Raw genomic sequence first — 22410 nt, forward strand, 5'->3', positions numbered from 1 at the left:
TGAGCAAATCAAGATGGAGGTGGACACAGGAGCCTCCACATCAGTAATTAGTGAAGAAACAAACAAGTCGGCTTGTCTCTCTAATCGAGCACAATCCCTAACTCAGGCAGATATCAAACCTTGGCCATGCACTAGAGATTCCAAATCATTACTCAGAGCATTGGAAATGCATATTGCACACAACAGACAAGAAGCAAGGAGACGCCTTCTTGTGATTAAAGTGAAGAGGCCTAGTTTGCTAGGGCATTACCGACTTAGCAAAATTCTATTGAAGTGGGAATGTGAGATCAAGCACACTAGGGTGATCGAGGATGTTGTTAAGAAGTATCCTGAAGTCTTCAAGGATGAACTGGGTATGTTGTGAGCTACTGCAATGAAGTTATTTGTAGACCCTCACGTTTTCAGGTCCAGAGCAATGCCCTATGCCAAGTAAAGTGGAGGAGGATTTGGAGCGGCATCAAAAGCTTGTAATCATTGACCCTGTTCAGTTTTCTTGTTGGGCAGCATCAATTGTTCCTGTCCTTAAACATAATGGTATTGTGTATGTGACGATTATAAACTCTCAATTAATCAGGTTTCCCAATTAGATGCTTATCCATTACCGAGGGTGGAAGATTTGCTTTAATTTCTTGCTGGAGGCAAGATGTTCTCCAAACTTGACATGAGCTATGCCTATCAACAGCTCTTGCTTGAGTAGGACGCTAAGCAGTACGTTACAATTAACACACTTAAAGGTCTGTTCAGATACAATCGTATGGTTTTTGGGGTATCCCCCAGTCTGGTGATTTTTCAAAGAACGATGGACAACCTGTTGCGAGGCATTCCTCATGCAGCAGTCTACTTGGGTGACATCTTGATTACAGGGAAGACTGAGGAGGAGAATCTCAGCAATCTGAATCAAATGCTAAAAAGGTTTTCAGAAGCAGGACTGTATCTGAAGTGGAGCAATTGCATTTTTCAGGCACAAAGTGTGGAGTATCTCAGCCACTACACAAGACTTATCTCCTGTGGAAGGGAAAGTCCGAGCGGTGAGGGAAGCTCCACAGCCCAGGAATGTGTCTGAGCTCAGGTCACTTTTGGGCCTTGTGAACTAATATGGAAAGTTTTTGCTACACCGTTCAACTGTGTTGATGCAACTGTATATACTACACAAAGAAACCAAATGGAAGTGGGAGTCAGCACAAAAAACTTTCGAGGACATGAAAGTGCTGTTGCAATCAGTTAATCTACTGTGATACTGCGCTACTGAGGCATTTTATGTTTAAGGGGACTGTTTTAGAGTTCAATTTTTTTTCTAGGCAGTTGGTATGTCTGGAGGAAATGCAGCTCAGATGCTGGGAGAATAGGATAGTTACTCATTTTATCCATGTAGGGTTTACTTAGGAGAGAGCTAATAGCTTTTTGTTTATAAATGAAAAGATCTTTTGGGGTTTTTTGATTAAAGGAATGGAAGATGGGTTTCGGTATACAAGGTCGAGATGTGTGGTTGATGGGAGGAGCTAGTTATGTAGCAGAGAGAAACAGTTTTCTGTTGAGCTTATGGCTGGGTTTCTTTAAAGACAGAAGCCTGCAAGGTGCTTTGACAATCAAAACCTCTCTAAAAGCTTCAAGGGTGTTAACCCAAGTAATAGTAGGTATGCCTGGATTTGCTAACTGTGTATTTAAAGTGGCATTTGAGTCTGAGGACTGTTGCTTATTTGGAACTAAAAGTGATAAGTTAGAAATTAGCGTTGTTTCATTTCATTTTTTAACTTTTGTTCAACTGTTGAAAGTTAAGCTGCTTTATTTTGTTGAGTTATATTTAAACTGTTATGCATAAAAACTTGTTTTGATAGATCCCTGATTTGTTAATAGAATCACTCCTGGAGTGAAGCATCCTATCCTCACGATTATACCAAAATAGAAAAATTACTGGGATCTAGTCTGGCTTCATAATGCGGGCGACATGGTGGCACAGTGGTTAGCACTGCTGCCTCACAGCGGTTAGCACGGCTGCCTCACAGTGGTTAGCACGGCTGCCTCACAGAGGTTCGCACTGCTGCCTCACAGCGGTTCGCACTGCTGCCTCACAGCGGTTCGCACTGCTGCATCACAGCGGTTAGCACTGCTGCCTCACAGCGGTTCGTACTGCTGCCTCACAGCGGTTCGCACTGCTGCCTCACAGCGGTTCGCACTGCTGCATCACAGCGGTTCGCACTGCTGCCTCACAGCGGTTCGTACTGCTGCCTCACAGCGGTTCGCACTGCTGCCTCACAGCGGTTCGCACTGCTGCCTCACAGCGGTTCGTACTGCTGCCTCACAGCGGTTCGTACTGCTGCCTCACAGCGGTTCGCACTGCTGCCTCACAGCGGTTCGCACTGCTGCCTCACAGCGGTTCGTACTGCTGCCTCACAGCGGTTCGTACTGCTGCCTCACAGCGGTTCGTACTGCTGCCTCACAGCGGTTAGCACTGCTGCCTCACAGCGGTTCGTACTGCTGCCTCACAGCGGTTCGCACTGCTGCCTCACAGCGGTTAGCACTGCTGCCTCACAGCGTCAGGGACCCAGGTTCAATTCCTGGCTTGGGTCACTGTCAGTGTGGAGTTTGTACTTTCTCTCCGTGTCTGTGTGGGTTTCCTCCGAGTGCTCCAGTTTCCCCCCTCATTCTGAAAGATGTGCTGGTCAGGTGCATTGACCTGATCAGGCGCCAGAGTGTGGTGACTAGGGGAATTTCACAGTAACATCATTGCAATGTTAATGTAAGCCTTACTTGTGACACAAATAAATAAACTTTAATAAATACCTTGGGGTTCAGGTCCTGATTACTGGTTCATTTTGATCAAGGCAGGGAACTCATTCTGTCTTGTGGTGCCACACCCTATGGTGTGGAGGCAGTACTCCCGCATTTAATGGAGGACTGGTCAGAAAAACCCATTGGTTTTGCATCTTGTATGCTGACAAAGGCTGAAAAGGTATATTCACAATTAGACTAAGAAGGCCTAGCTACTGTTTTTGGCTGTAAATGGATTCTATCGGCTCCCTCTATGGTCATTCATTCACCAAATGTACCGACCTCAAGCCGTTGAGTCTTCAGTCTTCAAAATGTATTCCTCCCATGGCCTCAGCGAGAATACGGTGTTGGCCCTTACATTGTCAGTTTATTAGTACAATATTGTGTACAGGGCAGGGAAGGACAAAGCGAACGCAGGCATGTTAAGTCTCCTCCCTATACTGGGTCTGCCAACCAAGACATTATTTCATAGAAATCATAGAAACCCTACAGTGCAGAAGGAGGCCATTCGGCCCATCGAGTCTGCACCGACCACAATCCCACCCAGGCCCTACCCGTGAATCCCTTTTTTTTACCCGCTAATCCCTCTAACCTACGCATCCCAGGACTCTAAGGGGCAATTTTTAACCTGGCCAATCAACCTAACCCGCACATCTTTGGACTGTGGGAGGAAACCGGAGCACCCGGAGGAAACCCACGCAGACACGAGGAAAATGCGCAAACTCCACACAGACAGTGACCCGAGCCGGGAATCGAACCCGGGACCCTGGAACTGTGAAACAGCAGTGCTAACCACTGTGCTACCGTGCCGCGCACTTGTTTCCTTCTGAGGTAGTTTTAAAGTTAAAGTAAAGTTTATTTATTAGTGTCACAAGTAAGGCTTACTTTAACACTACAATGAAGTTACTGTGAAATTGCCCTAGCCGCCACAGTCTGACACATATTCGGGTCAATGCATCTAACCAGCACATCTTTCAGACTGTGGGGGGAAACCAGAGCACGCAGAGGAAACCCATGTTGACACGGGGAGAACAACAAACTTCACACACACACTGACCCAAGCTGGGAATCAAACCCAGTCCTTGGCACTGTGAATCAGCAATGCTAACCACTGTGCCGCCTGCATTTTCTTACTTGAGAGACTTAAACCTTCTCCAGTGAATGCTAAGCAGATTAAGCAGTGGACAGGCAGAGATCATATTCTATTTCGAGTCAAGGGATTTCTGATACAGGGATGGCTGACTGTTGGGGGAGATGTTGGGTTGAGACCTTATATGAAGTGCAAAGACTCTATTGTGGGCGTGGATGAAGAACATTAACATGTAGATTCTCAGCCACCTTCTACGCTTACAGATCCAGTTCAACGGATGCAAGATCTGCCAGTGGTTGATGAATGAAAGTGGTATTGCGTAGATCACACCGTAATCACAAAAGCTCCTGAAAGACTGTCGTATCATTGAGCTGTTACTTGCATTGTATTTCTGTCCTGATGGAGGAATTGAAATTTAAGGGGGAAAGCAGTGTTCGAGTGTTATAGTAGCATCAGTCTACGTAAATGTTACTGATGTCTTTTAGTAGATTTGTGCATGTGACTTCCTTGGAGGGGCTTTTGGGTCTGCAAGAGAGAATTCTGCAAGCAAGATCTGTGTACTAGTTGCTCCTGTTTCTTACTGTTTGCTAAGTTTTTGCCGTTTGTAAACTTAGTCAGTTTATTATATAAAGCAGATTGTTCTCTTGACAATGCATTTGACTACCTTTACTGTGGGTTCAAGTTACCACACTTGCAAATTTCCTTTTCCTACTCTCTTTTGTCATCCTTTGCTTTTTTATATCTCACCTATTCACCCAAGACCTATGCACATTTTGTTTTGCTCCTTTTCATTTTATACAATCTCTCACCTCTTCAGTCATTCATAGCGTTTTTGGCAAGTGGAACTCTTGCCCCAAAGCATTACAAACATTCTGTTTTTGAACACTTCTCCCTGATCTTTTGTTGCTTTACATATTAACAAATTTGCCAAGTTTATTGTGGACAGTCTCTTTCATTGCATTGAAGTCAGCCTTACCTAAATCTAGAATCTTAATTGTTTCATGGTTTTCACCTTTAGACTGTTGGCTAAATCTAGTTGTTTGCTCATTACAATATCAAATATGGCACATCTTCTTGTTGGTTTTAAGACCTATTGGTGCAGAAAATCATCCTGAACACACTCAAGGAAGTTGCTTCCATTTTGTCATGTGCTAGTCTGCAATCCCAATTTATATGAAAGAGAAAATGCCCCATTAAAACCATTGCTTTGACTACATATTTGTTTAACCCTCTGATTTATACCAGCTTCACTGTCTCTGGGTAAAAATCCTGAAACTGCTTTCCTAACAGCACTGTGGGTGTGCCAACATCACATGGATTGCAGCGGTTCACAAAAGTGGCTCACTCCCACCTTCTTGAGGAAAACAATGGATGGGCAATAAATGCTGGCCTGCAACACACTCATCCCATGAATGAATTTTTTTTTAAAAAGCTATTATTTGTTATTACCTGGGGGCCAATATACAACTCCCATAAAGTCTTAAGTCATTTTCTGTTTATTAATTTTAACCTCGAAAGTCTCTGCCTTCTGAATTTTGTTATATCCTTGTAATTTAAATGATTACATCCTTAACCACTAAGATTACTCCTACCCTACCATTTTCCCTGTTATTCCTATGGAGTTAATAAACTTTGTATATTTAGTTCCGAGTCTTGATTATCTTACAACCATGTCTCAGGGTGACAGCCATGTCAATCATACCTTCAATTTGACTTTGTGATTATAACCAGGAAGTGAATTGTTTTGGATCAAGCTGTTGAAATGTCTAATTCCTTTAAAGGGAATGTTTGAACTTTTCTCTTTCTGTTCCCCCTGACCCCTCTAATTTGTCTCTAGGTAATCTCAGCAAAGCAGATAGAGAACTTATTATTGTGGCCACGAGTGCTAATAACCACTGTCCCTACTGTGTCATTGCACATAGTGCCCTACACCGGATATATTCCAAAAATCCAATTCTAGCAGATCAGGTGAGTAATAATGAAATATTCTGTCAGCACAAAGACAGAGCTTTGTAAGTGACTGTAATTTGGCTCTTTGATTTCATTTCCATTCTGCTTGTTGTGTTTAGGTGGTTGTGAACAGGCACTTGGCTGACCTGGATGATCGGCAGCACGCCATGTTGGATTTTGCTCTCACTGTGAGCAATGCAGAAAACATCAGTGAGGATCATCTAAGAAAACTGGAAATGCATGGATTTGATCGGGAGGATGCCTGGGATATTGCCTCAATAGCCTCATTCTTTGCAATGTCCAACCGTCTGGCTCATCTTGTTGATTTACGTCCGAATGAAGAATTTTACACATTGGGAAGACTACCCAGGGAGAAGGATAAGAGTGAGGGTTAAGATCATCTAATTTACAAATTCTGTTTCTGATTCAGCCTCCTGTTTATTTGGAAAGTAACATTATTTAAGTTTGAAGTGATAGCTCTGGAACTCTGAACTACTAGTTTCTGAAATGCAAAATGAAACTAGAATTAAAGATAAGAGAATGATTTTCCTACAAAGTTGAAACCAAGCAGAATTCAAATTTACCAGTATTTAAAATTAGGAAGTAAGAAAAATTGTAATGAGCATTTATCCAAAAACAGCAAAGGAAGCAGCTGTTATGTGATGGGATTGCATTCCCAATGATTTTGTACCGTTTGATTATACAAGTAAGCAGGTATGGATATCATGTGGACATACCTGGCACCCTTGGAAGTTCCAGAATACAGTTACTGGTGTGATGGAACTATATTCAACTACTTCTGCCGTTGAAATAAATTAACAATTTACTGTTTCCTTTATTAATCTATTTAAGCACGTGATTAATGTGCATATTGAACCTGGTTGAGTTTCTGTTAAAATTGACTCTTAAATTATAAATTTGACTCTTCACTGCTTCTGAAATAGCTTAGCCAGCCATTTAGTTCAAGGGTAATTAAGGATGGTTAACAAATGCTGGCCTTGCCAGTGACACCCACATCCCAAGGAACAATAAAAAGGGAACATGTTGGGGGTTTTCAAAAATTTGTGATAGACATATGATTTTAATTGTAGCTCTAAGAATGTACAGTAATTTTATTTAACAGAATGTAAGATTACATTTTTTGTACCAGTTACTTAGCGAGCTAAAGAGAGCCAGTTTTGTTTAAACAGCAGTATTCTGTAATTACCTAGAATGACACACAAAATGAGAAAATTCAAGTTCTCGGCACCTCCATTATAGGAAGGGGATTAGAGGCGTGGAAATGGTACAATGAAAGTTTACGAGAATGGTGCCAAAAGAGGTTATAGTTATGAGAAAAGGCTTGAACAATTGAAATTTGTTTTACAAACACTCATGGCATGAGCTGATAGAGATTTTTTAAATGAAGAAGAATTTTGAGAGGGTAAATAGTATGTGGTGTTATCAGTAGTTAGTGAATCAGTAACAAGTGCAGGGCTATCATAAAAGAGACATTTTTCAAAAGGTGAGAATATTTTTGCTATTGAGGCAGAGACTGTAATGTTTAATTTGGCATTAAAAAGTGAATGAAAAAGAACATAAAAATCAGACAAAAGACAGAAAAATTGGATTAAAGTACATAGCTCCCATAGATAACTCGGGACTGTTTTTGACCCGAATTGGTTGTTTCTATATTGTGATTTTGATGAATTTCATTTAAATTTGAAGAGGTGGATTTGAATGAAATCGTAAAATCATATGAAGTCACAAGAACATATGCAGGTTGCACACCAATTTAATTCTCAATTAAAATTTTTTAAATGTTCAACTTTTGTTCAACCGGTTTCCTCCCACAGTCCAAAGATGTGTGGGTTAGGTTGATTGGCTAGGTTAAAAATTGCCCCTTAGAGTCCTGGGATGCATAGGTTAGAGGGATTAGCGGGTAAATATGTGGGGGTAGGGCCTGGGTGGGATTGTGGTCGGTGCAGACTCGATGGGCCGAATGGCCTCCTTCTGCACTGTAGGGTTTCTATGATTTCTATGATTTTAACCAATTTAATTCTAACTTTGTCTGGAATAAGTGAAATTTCTGATCCATGGGATACAAAACCAATCTGTCACAAGTTGACCATAAAATCACTCAAATCATGTTCCACACCTTGTACCTTGTATCCTTTATGGGCTAACAAAGGGACGAAAAATACCGTTGATTAATTCAACAACTTTTCTTTATATAACACTTGTCATGCTTTTGTGTTTGTGTGCAGGATATTTTCTTCAGTTTAATATCAGTAATTTAAACATAAGCAGGTTAAATCTGGTAGTGACCATCTTTGGATCAATACCTAAACAACGTAACAGAGAAGCCTCTGTACACCTGGCTGCTGGAATATATGTGAATGTAGAGCTGAAAAGATTGTATTTTTGGCACAATGTAGATTAAGAAGTAGCATGATAGAGTGTTTAAAATTCCATTAAGTTTCACTTTGTTATCCATACAGAAATTCATTTCTGGTACCATGCTTGTTTGCTTAAAGAAATGCATATAAACAAGTACTAACAAAAGAAAAGCCAAGATGCAAGAATTCACGTAAACAAGACCATTTCATGCCAGAATGACTTTGATAACTGGTGACTGAAGCACCTGGCACTGAAGTTTCCACATTAGAGCACAGAAATTTGAAGGACTGTGTCTTCAGATTGCCACAGAAAAGTGCCAAATGACGACCTACAATGCTCCACTGCAGTCAAGAATGTCTTGTTCGTTTTGGACTGTGTTCCCACTTAAGACTGAACAGATGGGCAGTAGAAATGAAACACTGGCAATGATGCAAAGCCAAAGAAGATGATCTTTAATTATTTAAAAGTTATTTCACACAATACAAATTTAAATAGTAAGCACAAGCAAAAATCAATTTTTACTACACTGTTATACAAAGGTGCGGGCGGGGGGAGGCAGAATGAACACTAGTTAATGGTGGGAGAGATGACTAAAAGCTTGATTGAAGAGATTGTTTGAAAATGACAGTAGGAAGGGGACATAACTGGCAGTATGTCCAGGCTTTGCCATTGACGGTGGGGTGAAGGGAGATGATAATGCACAGTCAACCAAAGTTGGAGACAAAGGACGGGTGCAGCATTGGAGGAAGATATGAAATATTTTAAAGAGAACATACCCAGTACCCTCTTCCTCTCACTCACTGTATAACAATTTGTAGTGTGGAATTGAATCATTGCTGGTTTTCATTATATATGATAAACATCAGCCCAGAATTGGAGATTGAGGATGGCGATTGATTACCTTTGACAATTAGGGAGTATTTATGCAGAATTTTCCTTCAGAAAATTATTTTAGTGGGATAATGCAGGAGGAGGGAGATTGTGTGGTTGTAAAAAGAGCAATTGAGTGGCTAAATGTTTGTCATACCTGTACTTTACACGGAAACTACAGATGCTCCAGTTTTATCTGTAATAAGCATTTACTTATTACCAAACTGTTGTTTATTATAGCTGTGGAACTGCTTGGGAAGCCATTCTGTATTATTAATAATTTTAATAAATAGCTGGTACTGGAGGTATTTGAACTTGGGTTTGATTTCCAGCTGATCATTTTGGAATTGATAACAGCTGGTCAAGTCCTTATGTCCTTTTTAATCTTTTTAGTGCTAACTTAAATGTTTTTATGTTGCTGTACAATAATTTCAATTCCGGCCCTGGATGACTGTGTGGAGTTTGCACATCTCCCTGTGTCTGCATGGGTTTCTTCTGCATGCTTCGGTTTCTTCCTATGGTTCAAAGATGTGCGGGTTGGGTTGATTGGCCATACTAAATTGCCCCTTAGTGTCAGGGGGATTAACAGAGTAAATATGTGGGGTTACGGGGATAGGGCCTGGGTGGGACTGTTGTTGGTGCAAGCGTGATGTGCCCGATGACCACCTCCTTCACTGTAGGGATTCTATGATTCTTTACATGAATAAAGTTGTGTTTTTGAAGCATGTAAAAGATTAGAACAAGGAACAAAGAAAATTACAGGGCAGGAACAGACGCTTCGGCCCTCCAAGGCTGCACCGACCATGCTGCCCACTGAACGAAAACACCTTCCGGGGACCGTATCCCTCTATTCCCATCCTATTCATGTATTTGTCCAGACACCCCTTAAAAGTCACTATCGTATCTGCTTCCACTACCTCCCCCAGCAGAGAGTTCCAGCCACCCATAATCCTCTGTGTAAAAAAACTTGCCTTGTACATTTCCTTTAAACTTGCACCTTAAACTTATGCCCCCTAGTAATTGACTCTTCCACCCTGAGAAAAAGCTTCTGACTATCCAATCTGTCCATGCCCCTCATAATCTTGTAGATTTCTATCAGGTCGCCCCTCAATCTCTGTCATTCCAGTGAGAACAAACCAAGTTTCTCCAACCTGTCCTCATAGCTAATGATGTGGAGATGCCGGCGTTGGACTGGGGTAAACACAGTAAGAAGTTTAACAACACCAGGTTAAAGTCCAACAGGTTTATTTGGTAGCAAAAGCCACACAAGCTTTCGAGGCTCTGAGCCCCTTCTTCAGGTGAGTGGGAATTCTGTTCACAAACAGAACTTATAAGACACAGACTCAATTTACATGAATAATGGTTGGAATGCGAATACTTACAACTAATCCAGTCTTTAAGAAACAAAACAATGGGAGTGGAGAGAGCATCAAGACAGGCTAAAAAGATGTGTATTGTCTCCAGACAAGACAGCCAGTGAAACTCTGCAGGTCCACGCAACTGTGGGAGTTACAAATAGTGTGACATAAATTCTGATTCTAGGATCGCATGATAAAGACTCAGGAGGAAAAAAGCAGAAATATTTATGTGAAATAGTGTGACATAAACCCAATATCCCGGTTGAGGCCGTCCTTGTGTGTGCGGAACCTGGCTATCAGTTTCTGCTCCGCGACTCTGCGCTGTCGTGTGTCGCGAAGGCCGCCTTGGAGAACGCTTACCCGAATATCAGAGGCCGAATGCCCGTGACCGCTGAAGTGCTCCCCAACAGGAAGAGAACAGTCTTGCCTGGTGATTGTCGAGCGGTGTTCATTCATCCGTTGTCGCAGCGTCTGCATAGTTTCCCCAATGTACCATGCCTCGGGACATCCTTTCTTGCAGCGTATCAGGTAGACAACGTTGGCCGAGTTGCAAGAGTATGTACCGTGTACCTGGTGGATGGTGTTCTCACGTGAGATGATGGCATCTGTGTCGATGATCCGGCACGTCTTGCAGAGGTTGCTGTGGCAGGGTTGTGTGGTGTCTTGGTCACTGTTCTCCTGAAGGCTGGGTAGTTTGCTGCGGACAATGGTCTGTTTGAGGTTGTGCGGTTGTTTGAAGGCAAGAAGTGGGGGTGTGGGGATGGCCTTGGCGAGATGTTCGTCTTCATCAATGACATGTTGAAGGCTCCGGAGGAGATGCCGTAGCTTCTCCGCTCCGGGGAAGTACTGGACAACGAAGGGTACTCTGTCCACTGTGTCCCGTGTTTGTCTTCTGAGGAGGTCGGTGCGGTTTTTCGCTGTGGCGCGTTGGAACTGTTGATCAATGAGTCTAGCGCCATATCCTGTTCTTATGAGGGCATCTTTCAGCGTCTGGAGGTGTCTGTTGCGATCCTCCTCATCCGAGCAGATCCTGTGTATACGGAGGGCTTGTCCGTAGGGGATGGCTTCTTTAACGTGTTTAGGGTGGAAGCTGGAGAAGTGGAGCATCGTGAGGTTATCCGTGGGCTTGCGGTACAGTGAGGTGCTGAGGTGACCGTCCTTAACATGGAGAGAGTGGAGACAGTCTTAGCTGTGGCAACTAACTATTAATTGGAACATTTTTCAGTTTTTGCTAAGTAACTATTTACTATTTAGCTTTTAGAATGAATAAATCTTTGCGAGTGGGTGACATGAAAATAAATAGCGTGTGGTTTTAAATGAATACTCCTAACGTAAAATATTCACAACAAGGGGTACTGAGTTGGATTTACAATTTCATTTTTACAGTAAATGTGAGTCAAAGTTATAGCTCATGGAATAAAAAGGACAGCAGCAACATGGATATGGAATTGGCTGAGCAATAGAAAAAACGGTTAGTGGTTCATGAATGTTAAAAGAAGGGTTGCAGTGGAGTCCCCCAGGGGGTCAGTTTTGCGACCCTTGTTTTTCCTGATCTGTATTGGCCTAGACCTTGGTGTACACGGCACAATTTCAAAATGTGCAAAATATGTGAAGCTTGTAAGCCTTGTGAACTGTGAGGAGGATAATCTAGAACTTCAAAAGGACATAGAAAGTTTTTTTTGTCAGCAAGGAAACAGGCCCTTCAGCCCAACTTGTCAATGCCGCCCTTTTTTTTAAACCCCTAATCTAGTCCCAATTGCCCGCATTTGGCCCATATCCCTCTATACCCATCTTACCCATTTAACTATCTAAACGCTTTTTAAAAGACAAAATTGTACCCGCCTCTACTATGGAAGGAGTAACAGGAACACAGAGTACTGGGCTAATGGTAAGATACTTGGTAGTGTGGATGAACAGAGGGATCTGGGTGTCCATGTGCATAGATCCCTGAAAGTTGGCACCCAGGTTGATAGGGTTGTTAAGAAGGCATACGGTGTGTTAGCTTTTATTGGTAGAGGGATTGAGTTTCGGAGCCAGGAGGTCATGCTGCAACTGTACAAAACTCTGGTGCGGCCGCATTTGGAGTATTGCGTACAGTTCTGGTCGCCGTATTATAGGAAAGATGTGGGAGTGTTGGAAAGGGTGCAGAGGAGATTTACCAGGATGTTGCCTGGTATGGCGGGAAAGTCATATGAGGAAAGGCTGAGGGGCTTGAGGTTGTTTTCGTTAGAGAGAAGAAGGTTAAGAGGTGACTTAATAGAGGCATACAAGATGATCAGAGGATTAGATAGGGTGGATAGTGAGAGCCTTTTTCCTCGGATGGTGTTGGCGAGCACGAGGGGACATAGCTTTAAATTGAGGGATGAGAGATATAGGCCAGATGTTAGAGGCAGGTTCTTTACTCAGAGAGTAGTAAGGGCGTGGAATGCCCTGCCTGCAGCAGTGGTGGACTCGTCAACGTTGAGAGCGTTCAAGTGGTTATTGGATAAACGTATGGATGATATTGGAATAGTGTAGATTAGAGGGGCTTTAGATTGGTACCACTGGTCGGCGCAACACCGAGGGCCGAAGGGCCTGTACTGCGCTGTAATGTTCTATGTTCTATGTTCTACTACTACCTCTGGCAGTTTGTTCCAGACACTCACCACCCTCTGTGTGAAACAATTGCCCCTCTGGACCCTTTTATATCTTTCCCCTCTCATCTTAAACCAATGCCCTCTAGTTTTAGACTCCTCTACGTTTGGGAAAAGATACTGACTATCTAGCTGATCTGTGTCCATCATTAGTTTATAGAGCTCTTTCAGATCACCCCTCAGCCTTCTATGCTCCAGAGAAAAAACTCCCAGTCTATCCAGCCTCTCCTTATAACTCAAACCATCAAGTCCTGGTAGCATCTGAGTAAATCTTTTCTGCACTCTTTCTAGTTTAATAATATCCTTTCTATATTAGGGTGACCAGAATTGCACACAGTATTCCAAGTGTGGCCTTACCAATGTCTTGTACAACTTCAACAAGACGTCCTAACTCCTGTATTCAATGTTCTGACCAATGAAACTAAGCATGCCGAATGTCTTCTTCACCACTCTGTCCACCTATGACTCCACTTTCAAGGAACTATGAACCTGTACCGCTAGATCTCTTTGTTCTGTAACTCTCCCCAACGCCCTACCATTAACTGACTAAGTCCTGTCCTGGTTCAATCTATCAAAATGCATCACCTCACATTTATCTAAATTAAACTCCATCTGCCATCCGTCAACCCACTGGCCCAATTGATCAAGATCCCGTTGCAATCCGAGATAACCTTCTTCACTGTCCACTATGCCACCAATCTTGGCATCTTACCATCTGCAAACTTACTAATCATGCCTCCTATATTCTCATCTAAATCATTAATATAAATGACAAATAACAGTGGACCCAGCACCAATCCCTGAGGCACACCGCTGGTCACAGGTCTCCAGTTTGAAAAACCCTCTACAATCACTCTCTGGATTCTGTCATCAAGCCAATTTTGTATCCATTTAGCTACCTCACCCTGGATCCCGTGAGATTTAACCTAATGCAACAACCTACCATGTGGTATCTTATCAAAGGTCTTGCTAAAGTCCATGTAGACAACATCAACTGTACTGCCCTCATCTACCTTCTTGGTTACCTCTTCAAAAAACTCAATCAAATTTGTGAGACATAATTTTCCACTCACGAAGCCTTGCTAACTGTCCCTCATCAGTCCTTGCATCTCTAAATTCCTGTAGATTCTGTCTCTCAAAATACCTTCCAACAACGTATCCACCACAGATATGAGGTTCACCGGCCTGTAGTTCCCAAGCTTTTCCTTGCAGCCCTTTTTAAACAAAGGCACAACATTTGCCACTCTCCAATCTTCAGGTACCTCATCTGTGCCTATCGATGATTCAAATATCTCTGCTAAGGGACCCGCAATTTCCTCCCTAGCCTCCCAGAATGTCCTGGGATACACTTCATCAGGTCCCGGGGCTTTATCTACCTTGATGCGCTTTAAGACTTCCAGTACCTCCTTCTCTGAATTATGTACACACCTCAAGACATCACTATTTATTTCCCCAAGTTCCCTAACATCCATGCTTTTCTCAACAATAAATACTGATGAGAAATATTCATTTAGGATCTCACCCATCTCTTGTGGATCCACAAATAGATGACCTTGTTGATCCTTAAGAGGCCCTACTCTCTCCCTTGTTACTCTTTTGCCCTTTATGTATTTGTAGAAGCTCTTTGGATTCTCCTTTGCCTTATCTGCCAAAACACTGCCTCCTGTATGCGCCGCAGTGCATCCACCTGCCGCTCCAATCAAACAATGCAGTTTATGAGGAGCTGTAACTGAACATACTTCCTGCAGACAAACTTGTCAGAGGGACTAGATTGCTCCCTAATTTCCCACATCTGGCAGGAGGAGCATACCACTGCTCTAACTGCCATACTGCCCTTATACAGGTAAAAGGATAAAAGAATCTCAACTCACCTTGCTCTTGCTTGTGGCCCTCCCGACGTCTTTTTTTTTTGGTTAGAGGAGGAGATAGGGAGAGAAACACAAGTAGTTTTTGTGGTTTAATTGTCCCTTTACAACAGCTCCTTCAGAGGCACCTTCCAGTTGCAGTGACTGCACCTATGCAAATCTTACCAGCAACAGCCAATGAGCTTCGCCACTCTGCTGCCCTCACCTGGACAGGTGATAGATGAAATTCAATGCAGAGAAATGTGAAGTGATCCATTTTTATAGGGAGAATATGGAGAGACAAAATAAAGGGTATAGCCCTAAAAAGGGGGTGCAGGTGCAAAGTGATGTGGGATGTATATTTGCACAAGTTATTGAAGGTGACAGGATAGGTTGAGGGAGGAATTAATAAAGCACACACTATGGTGGGCTTTATTAATAGAGTACAACAAGGAGGTTATGTTGAATTTGTATAAGTCACTAGTTTGGGATCAGCTAGAGGAATCCTTTGGAAGAATGTGAAGGCATTAGAGAGAGTGCAGAAAAAATTCAAGAGCATGGTTCCAGGAATGTGGAATTTCAGATCTGATGGAGATGTTCGGACTATCTTCCTCAGAGAAAAGAAGGTGAGAGGATATTTGATAGAGATACTCAAAATCATTAAGGATCTGGACAGAGTAGATACGTAGATTGCTCCCATTTGAAACCAACAATTCGTAAAAGAAACAAACGTGATATGAGGAAAACATTCATGCAGCAAGCAGTTAGTGGAGTGTGGTGGAGGAAGTTTCGATTGAAGCATTTAAAAGAGTATTGCATAGAAACAGAAAAATAGGAGCAGTAGGCCATTCGGCCCTTTGAGCCTGCTCTGCCATTCAAAATGATCATGGGTGATCACCTGACTCAGTATCCTACTCCTGCTTCCCCCCCTCCCACATCCTTTGATCCCTTTAGCCCCAAGAGCTCAATCTAACTCCTTGAAAATGTACAATGCTTTTGCTTCAACAGCTTTCTGTGGTGGAGAATTCCACAGGCTCACCATTCTGGGTGAAGAAATTTCTCCTTATCTCAGTTCTAAATGGTCATCCGCCTAAACATCAGACTGTGATCCCTGCTTCTGGACTCCCTGCCATTGGGAACATTTTTCCTGCATCTACCCTGTAACAAGAACATCCTTCTCAGATAAGGAGACCAAAACTGCACACAGTATTCCAGGTGTGGCCTCACCAAGGCTCTGTATAATTGCATCAAGACATCACTGCTCCTGTACTTGAATCCTCTGGCAATAAAGCCCAACATACCATAAGACATAGGAGCAGAATTAGGCCACTCGGCCCATCGAGTCTGCTCTGCCATTCAATCATGGCTGATATTTTTCTCATCCCCATTCTCCTGCCTTTTCCCCAGAACCCCTGATCCCCTTATTAATCAAGAACCTATCTATCTCTTGTCTTAAAGCCACTCGATGACCTGGCCTCCACAACCTTCTCCAGCAAAGAGTTCCACAGATTCACCACTCTCTGGATGAAGAAATTCCTCCTCATCTCTGTTAAAGAATCGTCTCTTTAGCCTGAGGTTGTGTCCTCTGGTTCTAGTTTTTCCTACTAATGGAAACATCCTCTCCACGTCCAGAAACTGAAAAAAAATACAGATGCTGAAGCTGTTCGCATTATTTAAAGGTAGCATTAGTAGACTTACACCATCCAGACCATTGTAAGCAAAGTTGAGGTGGTCCTGTAGACGCGTGCCATTACTGGTGAAGATCGTGCCTGTGGAACTCAGGTTGATTGTGCACTGCTCTTGGCTGAAGATCAGACTAAATCCTAGAAAGGGAGGAGCTGAAATTCTTTGTGAAGAAGACAGAATTTTGAAGGACTTCCTGACTGAGTGGACTGCTGAGCCAATTTGTAGAATCGACCTTAGTTACAACTGCCATTTAATGTGTAATTTATAGTTTATAATCAACTACAATTTGCCTGTTAAATCATGTTTAACTTACATTGATTCAAAGTATAGCTGATTACCCAGATAGTATATGAAGTTTTTGCTTTATCTTACTCTTAGTAAAAATGTTTTTGTTTTGGAACTGTGGAATCTTGTGGCTTCATTCAAGTTTTTTAAAAAAGTTTATTTATTCGTCACAAGTAAGGCTTACATTAACACTGCAATGAAGTTACTGTGAAATTCCCCATGTCGCCACATTCCGGCACCTGTTCGGGTCAATGCACCAAACCAGCAAGTCTTTCAGAATGTGGGAGGAAACCAGAGCACCCAGAGGAAACCCACGCAGACATGGGGAGAACATGCAAACTCCATACAGACAGTGACCCAAGCCGGGAATCGAACACGGGTCCCTGCGCGCTGTGAGGCAGCAGTGCAAACCACTGTGACTCCGTGCCACCCGTAGTAGAAAATTCATTCTTTCAGTAAATAACTGGGATTTTACATTTCAAGTTGACCTTGACTGAGATCGTAATAAAGGTTGATATCTGCCATCTTCATATCTTGGTTTTCTTGCTGTGGAGTTAAGGACGCCCTGGGGAGCGTGACCCAGTGACTGCAGGGTGTCTGTCAATACTGTACATAATCCTGATGCTCCAGCTTGCCAATCAAAGAATTGGCATTTTCTTAGGTTTGTTTGCCTGGTGCATTGAAGCAGGTGGACCATGTTGGGTCAGCACCTGATTAGTTGCGGGCAGCCCAACTTGATCTAGCCAAATAAATCTGATTGAATTTTCAGGTGAGTCACAGGCTTGGGGCTCCGAAAGCTTGTGTGGCTTTTGCTACCAAATAAACCTGTTGGACTTTAACCTGGTGTTGTTAAACTTCTTACCCCGATTATTCATCAAACTCAATAGGGACTTTTAAGAGACTCCTGGATGAGTACATGGGACTTAATAGGATGGAGGGTTATAGGTAGGCCTAGAAGGTAGGGATATGTTCGGCACAACTTGTGGGGCCGAAGGGCCTGTTTGTGCTGTAGTTTTTCTATGTTTCTATTTATACAAATGACATTGATGACTATGTGGGGAGTAGGATTCGTAAGTTTGGACGGGTGGTTAATAGTGAGGCAGAGTGTCTTGGGCTACAAGAAGGTGTAGACGGAATAGTCAAATAGGCAGATAAGTGGCAGGTGGAATTTAACCCTGAAGTGAGAGGTGATACACTTTAGAAGGAGTAATTTGACAGGAAAATACTCAATGAATGGCAGGACACTAGGAAGTTCTGTGAAACAAAGGGACTTTGGCGAGTTTGTCCACAGATTCTGAAAGCGGAAGGTGGTGAAGAAAGCAGATGGCATGCTTGCCTTCATCGGATGGGGCATCGAGTATAAAATGTTGGTTAGGCCACATTTGGAATACTGTGTCCAATTCTGGTCACCACACTACCAGAAGGATGTGGAGGCTTTGGAGTGGGTACAGATGCAAAATACCTGTTCAATTTATTTGCCGTGTCCCTACTTTCAATTTTCAATTCCCAAATCCACTTTCTCCAGGACCAATATTCACTTTGTTTACTCTTTCCTTAATTAAATACTGGTAGAAATTCTTACCATCTGTCTTTGTATTTCTCGCTGCCTTTCACGCGTAGTCTAATTTTTCCCTCCTTATTTATGTTTTTGTTATGCTTTGCTGTTCTTTATAGTATATCCAATCTTCCAACCTGCCACCTATCTTTGCACAATGATATGCTTTTTCTTTTATACCCTATTTAGCTTTTTTAAATTAATCACAGATAGTGGGTTCTCTCCTTGACATTCTTCTTTCTGGATGGAATGTATTTATTCTGTGTTTCCATTTCAGATAATGATCCAATTGCCTTTTGAAGCGTAGTGGAGGACATGCCCCTATCAACATCAATGGGGATGGAATATAAATAGTTGAGAGCTTCAAGTTTTTAGGTGTCCAGATCACCAACAACCTGTCCTGGTCCCCCCATGGCGACATTGTAGTTAGGAAATGCCACTACTTTCTCAGAAGACTAAGGAAATTTGGCATGTCAGCTACAACTCTCACCAACTTTTACAGATGCACCATAGAAAGCATTCTTTCTGGTTATATCACAGCTTGGTATGACTCCTTCTCTGTCCAAGACCACAAGAAACTACAAAGGGTTATGAATGAAGCCCAGTCCATCATTCAAACCAGCCTCCCATCCATTGACACTGTCTACACTTCCCGCTGCCTCAGAAAAGCAGCCAGCAGAATTAAGGACCTCACGCATCCCAGACACACTCCTTTCCACCTTCTTCCATCAGAAAAAAGATACAAAAGTCTGAAGACACGTATCAACCGAGTCAAGAACAGCTTCTTCCCTGCTGCTATCAGACTTTTGAATGAACCTACCTCGCATTACATTGATTTTTCTCTACACCTTAGCTATGACTGTAACACTACATTCTGCACTCCTCCTTTCCTTCTCTATGAACGGTATGCTTTGTCTGTATTGTGCACAAGAAACAACACTTTTCATTGTGTGCCAATACATGTGACAATAATAAATCAAATCAAATCTTCCAAATTTTCTCCCAACCTTTTCTTCTCCAAGGATAACAGTTCCAACTTCTCTGATCTATCCATGTAACTTAAGTTCTTCCTCCCTGGAACCAGTATTTTGTACAGGTTTAACATAATTTCCTTGTTTTTGTATTCATCACCCCTGTACATGTATCATAATTGTACTGAAGCATCTGAGACAACTTAAAGACCTTTGTACCATTTATAATGACCATTTGGAATTTTTTTTATCCAGTCATGGGACATGGGTGTCACTGGCTGGCCAGCATTTATTGCCCATCCCTAGTTGCCCGAGGGCAGTTGAGAGTCAACCACGTTGCTGTGGCTCTGGAGTCACATGTAGCCAGACCAAGTAAGGATGGCAGATTTCCTTCCCCAAAGGACATTAGTTAATCAGATGGATTTTTCTGACAATCGACAATGGTTTCCTGGTCGTCAGTAGATTCTTAATTCCAGATTTTTAAATTGAATTCAAATTCCACCATCTGCCGTGGCAAGATTTGAACCCGAACATTAGCTGAGTTTCTGGATTAATAGTCTGGCGATAATACCACAAGGCCATCGCCTCCCCATGTCTGTAATATTGAAGCACCCCAGACAGCAACATGATCTGTGTAGAAAACTTGAATATTATTGCACTTTGTGCGATGGTCATTTTGAAACTTTTGTAATCTTCTTTCAGATATTTTATGAATCAAGCATATTTTTGCAAAATAAAGTATTCATTCCTTCTCAGCCTTGTGGCTAAGATTAAGTCTGCTGTCAGACTTTTGAATGAACCTACCTTGTATTAAGTTGATCTTTCTCTACACCCTAGCCATGACTGTAACACTACATGCTGTACTCCTCGTAGGATGAAGCCAGAGATCAGATTTAATTAACAAACTATAAACAAGCAAATAATGGATGCGTGCAAAAACGGAACGGCAATAATCATGGGGGATTTTAACCTGCATATTGATTGACTGACTCAAGTTGGACGTGGTGGGATGGAGGAAGAGTTCTTAGAATGCTGTCGGGATAGTTTCCTTGAACAGTATGTTACAGAACCTACGAGGGAACGAGTTATCTTAGATCTGGTAATGTGTAACGAGACAGGAAGAATTAAGGATCTTCTTGTGAAGGACCCTCTTGGGTCGAGTGATCACAATATGGTTGAATTTCTGGTCCAGATGGAGGGGGAGAAAGTAGGGTCCCAAACCAAAGTCCTCTGCTTGAACAGAGGGGAGTACGATAGGATGAGGGCTGAATTGGCTAGGGTGGACTGGGAGAGCAGACTGGTAGGTAGGACAGCTGAGGAACAATGGAGGATTTTTAAGGAGATCTTTTTCAGTACTCAGCAAAAATATATTCTGGTGATAAAGAAGGACTGTAAGAAAAGGGATAGCCAGCCGTGGATAACGAAGGAAATAAAGGAGAGTATTAAATTGAAAACCGATGCGTACAGAGTGGCCAAAAATAGTGGAGACTTAGAAGATTGGGAAAGCTTTAAAAAACAACAAAGAATGACTAAGAAAGCGGTAAAGAAAGGAAAGATAGATTATGAAACTAAACTAGCTCTAAACGTAAAAAATAACAGTAAAAGTTTTTACAAATATATAAAAAGGAATAGAGTGGCTAGAGTGAATGTTGGACCCTTGGAGGATGAGAGGGGGGATTTAATAGTGGGAAATGAGGAAATGGCTGAGACTTTAAATAGGGTTTTTGTGTCGGTCTTCACGGTGGAAGACACAAATAGTTTACCGAATATTAACGATCGAGTGTTGGTAGGAGGAGAGGTACTCAATACAATTATTGTTACTAGAGAGGCAGTGCTTGGTAGACTAACAGGACTGAAGGTGGACAAGTCCCTGGGCCCGGATGGAATGCATCCCAGGGTACTGAAAGAAACATCACAGGTAATAGCGGATGCGTTAGTGGTTATTTATCAAAATTCTCTGGACTCTGGGGTAGTGCTGGCGGATTGGAAAACAGCTACTGTTACGCCGCTGTTTAAAAAAGGAAATAGACAAAAGGCGGGTAACTATAGGCCGGTTAGCTTAATGTCTGTAGTTGGGAAAATGCTGGAATCCATCATTAAAGAAGAAATAGCAGGCCATCTGGATAAGAATGGTTCGATCAAGCAGACGCAGCATGGATTCATGAGAGGAAAGTCGTGTTTGACAAACTTACTGGATTTTTATGAAGATGTGACTAGTGCGGTTGACGGAGGGGAAGCGGTGGATGCGGTGTTTTTGGATTTCCAAAAGGCATTCGATAAGGTGCCTCACAAAAGGTTGCTGCAGAAGATTGGGGCACACGGAGTTGGGGGTAGGGTGTTAGCGTGGATTGGGGATTGGCTATCCAACAGGAAGCAGAGAGTTGGAATAAATGGGTGCTTTTCTGGTTGGCAGATGGTGACTCGTGGAGTGCCGCAGGGATCGGTACTGGGGCCTCAACTGCTAACTATTTACATAGATGATCTGGAGGAGGGGATTGAGTGTAGGGTAACAAAGTTTGCTGACGACACGAAGATAAGTGGGAAAGTGAATTGTGTGGAGGAAGCAGAAGGTCTGCAGAGAGATTTGGACAGGCTGAGTGAGTGGGTGAGGATCTGGCAGATGGAGTATAACGTTGGCAAATGCGAGGTTATTCACTTTGGAAGAAATAATAGCAAATTGGATTATTATTTAAATGGAAAAAAATTACAACATGCTACTGTGCAAAGGGACCTGGGGGTCCTTGTGCATGAGTCGCCAAAACTCAGTCTGCAAGTACAACAGGTGGTCAAGAAGACAAATGGGATGTTGGCATTTATCACGAGGGGGTAGAATATAAAAGCAGAGAAGTCTTGCTGCATCTGTACAAGGCATTGGTGAGGCCGCAGCTGGAATACTGTGTGCAGGATTGGTCCCCTTACTTGCGAAAGGATATATTGGCCTTGGAGAGAGTGCAGAGAAGGTTCACCAGGTTGATACCGGAGATGAGGGGTGTAGATTATGAGGAGAGATTGAGCAGATT

The 22410-nt window shown here is 42.6% G+C and overlaps 1 protein-coding gene across 4 annotated transcripts in view; it reads left to right on the forward strand.

Moving 5' to 3' along the window:
- LOC144483758 (uncharacterized) overlaps positions 1–20199 on the forward strand; it is a 60154-nt gene extending 39955 nt beyond the window's left edge. Inside the window, exons 4-6 of one of the 4 annotated variants that reach the window (XM_078202469.1) lie at positions 5697–5827; positions 5929–6199; positions 18697–20192. In XM_078202469.1, coding sequence (XP_078058595.1) covers positions 5697–5827; positions 5929–6199; positions 18697–18719 — 425 coding nt within the window. In that variant the 3' untranslated portion in view covers positions 18720–20192. Of the gene's footprint in view, positions 1–5696; positions 5828–5928; positions 6200–8289; positions 9409–18696 lie in introns of those variants that run through there. The other 3 variants (XM_078202523.1, XM_078202403.1, XM_078202330.1) reach the window with 3 other exon arrangements.
- Positions 20200–22410: the final 2211 nt, after the last annotated feature.

The sequence above is a fragment of the Mustelus asterias genome, chromosome 1, assembly GCF_964213995.1.
Source record: "Mustelus asterias chromosome 1, sMusAst1.hap1.1, whole genome shotgun sequence".
In the NCBI taxonomy this organism is placed as follows: Eukaryota; Metazoa; Chordata; class Chondrichthyes; order Carcharhiniformes; family Triakidae; genus Mustelus; species Mustelus asterias.